The 7,961-nt window shown below is 29.6% G+C and overlaps 1 protein-coding gene and 2 long non-coding RNA genes across 6 annotated transcripts; 1 reads left to right on the forward strand and 2 right to left on the reverse strand.

Moving 5' to 3' along the window:
- Positions 1-2,152: 2,152 nt before the first annotated feature.
- On the reverse strand, positions 2,153-4,241 carry LOC126765176 (uncharacterized). Its single transcript, XR_007668292.1, has 3 exons — positions 2,855-4,241; positions 2,581-2,761; positions 2,153-2,516 (listed from the first exon to the last, which is right to left on the reverse strand). It is a non-coding gene; the product is annotated as an uncharacterized LOC126765176 (long non-coding RNA).
- Positions 4,242-4,357: 116 nt separating this feature from the next.
- Positions 4,358-6,173, reverse strand: LOC126764827 (uncharacterized). 4 transcript variants are annotated; one of them, XR_007668102.1, is made up of 7 exons: positions 6,102-6,173; positions 5,990-6,021; positions 5,880-5,933; positions 5,111-5,153; positions 4,962-5,060; positions 4,825-4,892; positions 4,358-4,758 (listed from the first exon to the last, which is right to left on the reverse strand). XR_007668102.1 is itself a non-coding variant. In XM_050482398.1 (7 exons), the coding sequence occupies exons 4-7, from the start codon at positions 5,196-5,198 to the stop codon at positions 4,570-4,572; spliced, it is 444 nt and encodes a 147-aa protein (XP_050338355.1). In that variant the 5' UTR covers positions 5,199-5,213; positions 5,880-5,933; positions 5,990-6,021; positions 6,102-6,173; the 3' UTR covers positions 4,358-4,569. The 4 variants fall into 4 exon arrangements, 2 of the variants coding, with proteins under 2 accessions (XP_050338355.1, XP_050338354.1); XR_007668103.1 differs by having other exon boundaries at positions 5,111-5,158; XM_050482398.1 differs by having other exon boundaries at positions 5,111-5,213.
- A 339-nt stretch (positions 6,174-6,512) lies between these two features.
- Positions 6,513-6,998, forward strand: LOC126764828 (uncharacterized). The gene is made up of 3 exons (XR_007668104.1): positions 6,513-6,606; positions 6,665-6,720; positions 6,921-6,998. It is a non-coding gene; the product is annotated as an uncharacterized LOC126764828 (long non-coding RNA).
- Positions 6,999-7,961: the final 963 nt, after the last annotated feature.

Genomic DNA, 7,961 nt, shown 5'->3' on the forward strand with positions numbered 1-7,961 from the left:
ATGTACACATACATATATGGTATAAATTGATTTTAACAATTAGTTCAAATAAATATATTTTTGCAATTAAATAAAGCAAAATAATATTAAATATACTAAATTTTATTTACAAGAATTGAATTTGGTTATGGTGTGAAAACGGTTTCCAATACGATAACCTATGACCCTAAGTTACAAATGGGTAACAATTAACAGATAGGCTTGTTACGGCTAACAAATAAGTAACAAGCTGGGATGTCTATATGTTAAAGGTAACAAGCTGCTAGCCAAAACCCTGCAAGACGGAGGTAACAGATTGCACAAACACATTGAAACATTTTCAGCTGTTCACTAACACTGTTACATATTCTGGAATTTTCAATAGAATGGGAGATTACGTAAGTAAGATAGAGAAAAACTATCGACATTCTAAACATATAGTAATGTCAATTAGCTAGAATAGGATAGACGAATACCCAAGAATGATAGAATACAAGATTACGACACTAGTTTACAGTTAGTTTTTTTCGGTTTAGCTCTTGACAATTCTTACAAAAACAAATATATTGTGCAACAATTTCGTGACGTCACACTTATGCGTTGAGACGAACAAGCATAGAAATGCATACAAATTGTAAACAGAAAAGTAAACACTTTTTGAAATTCACAAAATAATATTAATTCATTCGTATTTGCAGGAAAAATTTCAGTGGAATGTTTAGAATATTGTTGCGAGAAAATATGTATATAATTAGTTTTAGGCACATCCACAATAAATAGAGTAGCATGTGTGGAAATTGTTCAAATGAAGAAAACCAGTGTAAGTGTACTGTTGTATTTATTTAAATTTCTAAGCATAAATATATTAATTTTTTAAAATGAAATGTGCAGTGGCTTGTTGTAATAATTATTATGCAATTAAAAGATCGAAAACGAGTTTTTTCAGTTTTCCGGCTGATTTAAAAGTTGCCAAAAAATTGGTGTTATTTTGCAAAAGAAATGATATATTTAATACTAAATTAATAATTTCACAATTCTTTTATCATAATTTCATACATCTGAACTTATAATATATGTATATATTTATATACAACACAAGAAACGTCTTCTCCATTTGAATCACAACTTAATAGACAATTTTATTATCAATAGGCCGATATATTTATTTAGAAATGATTCAAATCTTTTCACTCAACAATATTCAATCGCTTCACTAAAACTTTTTATTAAAATCGAAAGAATTAATAATATTTTGCGAATTTACAAAAGTGTTTACTTTTCTGTTTTTTTTTTTTTTTCATGGAATGAATTTCGATGACCTCGTGGAAGAGAAGGATTCCGAAGTTGAATGCTCACAACCGTTGAGCCCCCATAGAGGTGGTATTGAACATAAATATTTTTCATTTTTTAATAATATTTTTTTACAGATAAAGTGTTTAAAAAAATATCTTACAACCTCCTTTGCGCTCCTCGAGTAGAACCATCACAAATTGTGGTACCGTCATCATCTTCTGGCGGCCATGCAGGTATAATGTATTATTATATAAATGTATGTATTAGTATTTGCTTTATAAAAATACATTTATGTTTTTCAGATATAATCCAGAAGCTGGATGCCATTGAAACCCGACTCACTGCCATTAAAAAGTCCCTAACAGACAAAGTAAGTAACGCATTTTTGGTTCTGCCACTAATCGCGTAAAAATGATTAGTTTTCTAATATTCAGCCCTATTCTGCATTTCGATTACGTTCCCACTCTACGCTCCGTCTGAGTCGAAAATAGGTATTCTGAGTTACGATTGGATTGAAAGAAGAAGAGGAAGAGCTGTAGCTCTTTCGAAGTCAGCTGTTTGCCTTGAAACGTGTAAAAATGAAACACAACAAAGCAAAAATACACAAATTATTGTTGGTTTATTAAAATAAAGAAATTATATCGCGTTTTTTTTAAACACTAACATGGAATTAGTAGCGGCAGCGATATTACTTGAGGAGGAGAGCAATGCATTATTCAAAATATGCCCTACATTACTCTATTAAATAAAAACAATTGCATTCAGTGCATTTTACAGCTCCTATATTAAAAAAGTAAATGCTTTTATTTCATTTCACAGCTCGTTATATAAATGAATAATAGTAAAATAAATAAAAGGCTAACAATTAAAAAATGACTACTTTGAATCCGGCTTATAATTTGGACCTAATCTTAGCATTTGCATTTTTATTTCTACTTTTTCCTTCACCAGCTCTTCCTTAATTCTATTGTGTCGCTTCTGTTCTTCAGGTTGCTTCACTGCAGTCTCCGCCAAAGTTTCTAGAGAACGATTCATGTGTCGTAAATATGAAGTAACTTCTTCCATTTTACCAAAGGCAGCTTCATTGAATTTTTTCGTCTCTGCATAAAATTCTTTTTGATTTGTATCTGTTGCTTAAGTAATGAAGAAGTGCTCTGCTTGTCTGCCCTCGCCTCTCTATTTTGGCTGCTAGCTCTACTGGTTGAAGGGATATCATCCGTTTCCAAACCCGTCAAAGCTATCACCTTTTCATCAAAAAAAGTTAAATTTAACTTAATTTTTTAAAATTAATTGTAGGTAATACCTTACCTTTCTCCATGTATTGGAATCTTTTGTTGGTGAGCCAAGTGCATTTAAATTCCTTGCAACCTCCTATTAAAACTCCTGTACTTCTTCCTTCGGTCGCTTTTGGAAGCCGTGCGCAATATCTCTTTTCGTGGCCATCATATCACACAATTTTTCGTATTGCTCTGCCGTTGTTACTTTTGACCTGCAAACATATCAAAATATATCATTTAAGCACAAACAACCAAGGACACCATCATTATGTCTTTTACAACTATAATCTTAAAGTTTTACTTACATATTTGAGGAAATTATTTTATCCAAATGCACGAAAATGAATATATAACGGCTTTCCGCCAACAAAACTTCAACGTACAAAAACGTAATTACGATCGCAATGCAGAATACATAGAATTGGAATTTTCGAAGTTGAATCGAAACGCAGAATACCAAAGTTGCCAATCGGAGAAAATTTCGATTCGAGTAGAAATGCAGAATAGGGCTGATTAACTGACGAATTGGTTCCGAATATAAAAAATATCGCGTATAACAAATTATACGCGCAAAAAAAAAATTTCAAAAACAATACAATAAGGTTCAAATTTCAGATTTATGATTTATTCATTCAACAAAATAAAAAATACAAAACAAAAACCATATATAAAAGAGAAGAAAATAGAAAATAGGTAGATTTATTGAAAAAACCGTTGAATGCTGGTTAATCACTGTCATTATCCGTAGTGGAAATTATTCTTAGTCGCTTTTTTTGATGGCCGGCACTGATATCACTAGAATTTGTATCAGAATCAATAGTAAGAACTATGGATTGATGTTCTAATTGACTTAGCATCTCCGACTAAGTTTGCACCATAAATTCAGTTAATTTTGTTTGAATGCTTCTTTTTGGACCCAATAAATTCCGTTGTAGTTCTTTATATCTTAACATGCAGAGACGTAATTCTTTTTGAAAAATTCGTGCACGTTCGGCATCAGTATCATTTGCTACAAAATAATTTTCCAATTGTGCTGCAAGTTTAAGACCAAGCAAAAAACGAAAAAAAACAATCGCGTTAAAGTGAGAAATTCGCGTAAAAAAAGGAATTTGCGCTGCAAAAATAACCGCGTTAAAGTGAAATAGCGTAAAAAGAGATCGCGTAAAAAAAGGACTGAGTGTAATTGAATTTGCTAGAAGTAACAAATGGGTAACAGATAATCTTGTTACTGCTTGTTCTTGCTAAAATGCTTATATGTTATAGGTAACAAACTGATAACGAAAATAATAACACTAACAGATATTCGGGTAACAAATATTCAAAAAGCTATTGTTATTGTTCACTTTTGCATTCGTTAAAATATTTGTTACTTTTGTTCAGAGAGTGGGAAAAAAATAACACATAGCTATTTGATGTTCAATGGTTATCTCGCTCTAACCAATGGCAAATATCGCATGCTGCCTTGTTCTAACAGAATACATGCATTTGTTAGCAAATCTCTTCACAGTATGTTACGGGTAATAAATTCTTTTGTTAGCGCACAGCTTACCTGTGTGTTATGGATAACAAAAAGTATTTGTTACCCGAATATCTGTCAGTGTTATTATTTTCGTTATCAGTTTGTTACATATAACATATAAGCATGTTAGCAAGAACAAGCAGTAACAAGATTATCTGTTACCCATTTGTTACTTCTAGCAAATTCAATTATTTTAAATAAAATTCAGTTTTTTTTATTATTTTGCTTTATTTAATAATAAAATCAAAATCAGATATTTAGTTAAATTAATAATATGCCTATTATTATTGCATAAAATTAGAAACTTCAACTGAGAACTAATATATACAACTTCAAACTAATATAAGCAACTTAAAACTAATTTATATGTTTAACTTAAAACTAATATTTACAACATAAAACTAATATGTACAACTTATAACTAATTTATACAACTTAAAACTAATATTTACAACGTAAAGCTAATATGTACAACTGAGAACTAATATTTACAACTTAAAACTAATACGTACAACTTAAAACTAATACGTGCTCTTCCGATGACATAGGCAGTTTCGAAGCGAGCTCCACGTAGTGTTCGTCCTCCAAGTCACGGGTGATGCGGATAATCGAACGATGCATCTTTGTCGCTATGACGCGGCATTCGCGCAATAATTTGCTTTGTGCCTGCACCTCGGCCTTTTCTGGCATCTCGAAAATTAAATTATAAAAGTTAGCTTCTGTTTTAATTTGGTAATGTAATACTGCGTTACTTACTTTGTCTGTTAGGGACTTTTTAATGGCAGTGAGTCGGGTCTCAATGGCATCCAGCTTCTGTATTATATCTGAAAAACATAAATGTATTTTTATAAAGCAAATACTAAAACATACATTTATATAATAATACATTATACCTGCATGGCCGCCAGAAGATGGCGACGGTACCACAATTTGTGATGGTTCTACTCGAGGAGCGCAAACGAGGTTGCAAGATATTTTTTTAAACACTTTATCTTTAAAAAAATATTATTAAAAAATGAAAAATATTTATGTTCAATACAACCTCTATGGGGGCTCAACGGTTGTGAGCATTCAACTTCGGAATCCTTTTCTTCCACGAGGTCATCGAAATTCATTCCATGAAAAATCATAAAAAAAGGTGATGACTAATGATATTTTAATTTTAATTTAATTTTTAAAATCATGCTTCGGAGCAGAAATGCGTATATGCATATTCGAACTATGTTCACTTTTATTCATTATGAAACACTAATGTTGTTTTTATTTTAAACAAATTTAGATATTCTGCATACGAACAGATATCTTAAACGAACAAGTGAACATTTTTAGTTACAGAGGATGTTCTTCAGTTCAAGAGTATATATACTTATACTCGCGGGAATATTCGAGATATTTGCGTTTAAAGCTGAAAATTACCACTATTCGAAGAACGTATTTTTCGATTTAAAATTAATTTTACACTTATATTTCGCATTTTTTTATCCACTAACACTTCACTAATTCGTGTGGATTTTTTTTAATATTAACTTATTGTTCAATTATATTTATTTAACATCAATTAAAGGATTACGCTATTGATCTGCAGAACCTCCTCTATCCGACCATAGCTATTTTATTCCCGAAATCCTGGGTATTCTAAATTCTACACAATTATAATTGTAACCGGACAATTCATTTCAATTTAGATTTTAAATTTTTTACATTTACATACATACATATGTATGTATATACAAATTATATATTTCACAAAAATTCACTATATATATTTGAATTAAATATGCACTATTTAACTTTAATAATTTAAAACTTACTCTCTTATTTGCTTGTTATACGTAATAGATTTGAGTTTTTCTAAGTTCTGATTTCTGTAATATTAAAATTTTTAATTATACACACAACACAATATATTCACAATGCTTACCTTTTTCTCCTTCTTAATCTTTTTCCTTTTCTCTATAATATATAAAAGAAATTAATAATATACATATAAGAAATTAATTATAAAATATCAAATTATCAAATAACAAACTTACCTCTTTAAAATCCAAAATAAACTGCGCTTTTCGTTTTCTTCTTCTTGAAAAATTGGGAATTCGTCTATCCTATTCTAGCAAATTAACATTACAATATGTTTAGAATGTCGATAGTTTTTCTCTATCTTACTTACGTAATCTCCCATTCTATTGAAAATTCCAGAATATGTAACAGTGTTAGTGAACAGCTGAAAATGTTTCAATGTGTTTGTGCAATCTGCCCTGCGAACCACGGCTACCCGCTTGAGACAAATATTCCAATACAACTACACATTTTTTCTCTATACACTAACACCAACGCACATTTTCGGGTAATTTTTTGTTTACCTAAATGCGATGAAAAAAGTTTCTTTCATCTCTTGATTTATTTGAATGAGTTCGAAGGAGAAAACATTATTGTCAATAGTGACAAAAGAAAATCCCAAAAAGGGTAATAAAAAAACGATTGAAAGACGCATGTCATTCGTGATCGTACTATCGTAAAGGAGGCTCGTACAACAAGAAGGTAAGTGAATGATTTTTTTAAAATAATTTGCAAATAATTACTTTATTTGTTTTTATAGCATTGGAATTAGCAGCTGCAGCAATATCACCAGAAGCAGCAAATTTAAATTGTTAAGTAAGTATGTGAGAAAAAGTGTGTGTTGTTTGAAATTGGATTGCGCAGTTCAACATAATATGCAAAAATAATTACATACATATGTACATAAGTATGTATTTTATGCGTTTAAGGCAGCCTGCACAATCCAATATAATATGTGAAAACAAATGTTTGCCTTATATTTTAAATAATCAGATAATATTATTCTTTTATTTCAGATATTATTATGCTTTTTTTTTAATTATTCTTTCTTTTCAGACTTTATCTCTATTTTTATTTAATTAATATTGGCTTTCAGAGTAAATTCTATTTGTATTTAATATATTTTATTCTTTCAGATAATATTAATCTTTTTTCTCAGATATTATTATCATTTTATACAATTAATCTTTCTTCAATGTAATTATTATTTATTTTCAGGTATTAATAATCTTTATTTTATTTTCAGGTATTTGTGTTTTATAATATTTTTCCACTCTTTTATTTTCAGGTTTTAAAAATTCTTTTCTTTATTTAATCTGTTTTCAGATATTAAATATTTTTTTAAATTAAATATATTTTTATTTATATAAATTGTAATAAATTTTTTGTAAACATATAAAAAATAAAATAAAATATAAATTTTGAAAATTAAAAAGTTTAGTTTGAAATTTTAAGAAATTTTAAAAGTAGGAATCAAAAAATGCAACCCTGCATCAGCCGTCGATTGGGGATATTAGAGCAGGACAGATATACTTTTTTATATGACACTGCTGAATGAGCGCAACAAAGATGTCTGATCACATGTATACGTACGTGAGTAGGTAAAATATCTGCCAGGCTTAAGAAACATTCTATATGTTTACCACCACGTTTACCACCATGTTACCCGCTAATTATCTGGTGTTTTACCCGCTCATGGTTGGCAGGGTGTTACCTAAGTCTTGCAGGGTAACTCTAACAGAAATTTGGGTAACAAATACTTTTGTTATGTATCTCTTACATATTTACACATGTTTTAATTATTATTCAAATATTTTAAGCGCGTAAAAAATCAATCAGCTGTGTCTTTTATTTGTTTTATATTACAAGCTCTTCACACAAGAGCTTTTCTGTAAAAAAACAAAAGGAGACAAACTGATTTCGAACTGGTCACCGTTTATGGTAAACGATGGATGTAAAAGTATACAACATGATAGCATGAATGTTTATATTTGTTTATTCCTTGCGAAATGTCGAATCCAAAGATAAAAATAAAGTATGCGTTTTCAAACCTTTTG

This window comes from Bactrocera neohumeralis, unplaced genomic scaffold (assembly GCF_024586455.1).
Source record: "Bactrocera neohumeralis isolate Rockhampton unplaced genomic scaffold, APGP_CSIRO_Bneo_wtdbg2-racon-allhic-juicebox.fasta_v2 cluster10, whole genome shotgun sequence".
NCBI lineage: Eukaryota > Metazoa > Arthropoda > Insecta > Diptera > Tephritidae > Bactrocera > Bactrocera neohumeralis.

Bases quoted from the DNA above. Each gene is read 5' to 3' on its own strand.
- LOC126764827 (XM_050482398.1), bottom strand. From the start codon at position 5,198: ATGATTTTTCATGGAATGAATTTCGATGACCTCGTGGAAGAAAAGGAT. The intron at 5,061-5,110 runs GTTGTATTGAAC...ATTTTTTTAAAG, and splicing joins ACCGTTGAGCCCCCATAGAG to ATAAAGTGTTTAAAAAAATA. The intron at 4,893-4,961 runs GTATAATGTATT...TATGTTTTTCAG, and splicing joins ATCTTCTGGCGGCCATGCAG to ATATAATACAGAAGCTGGAT.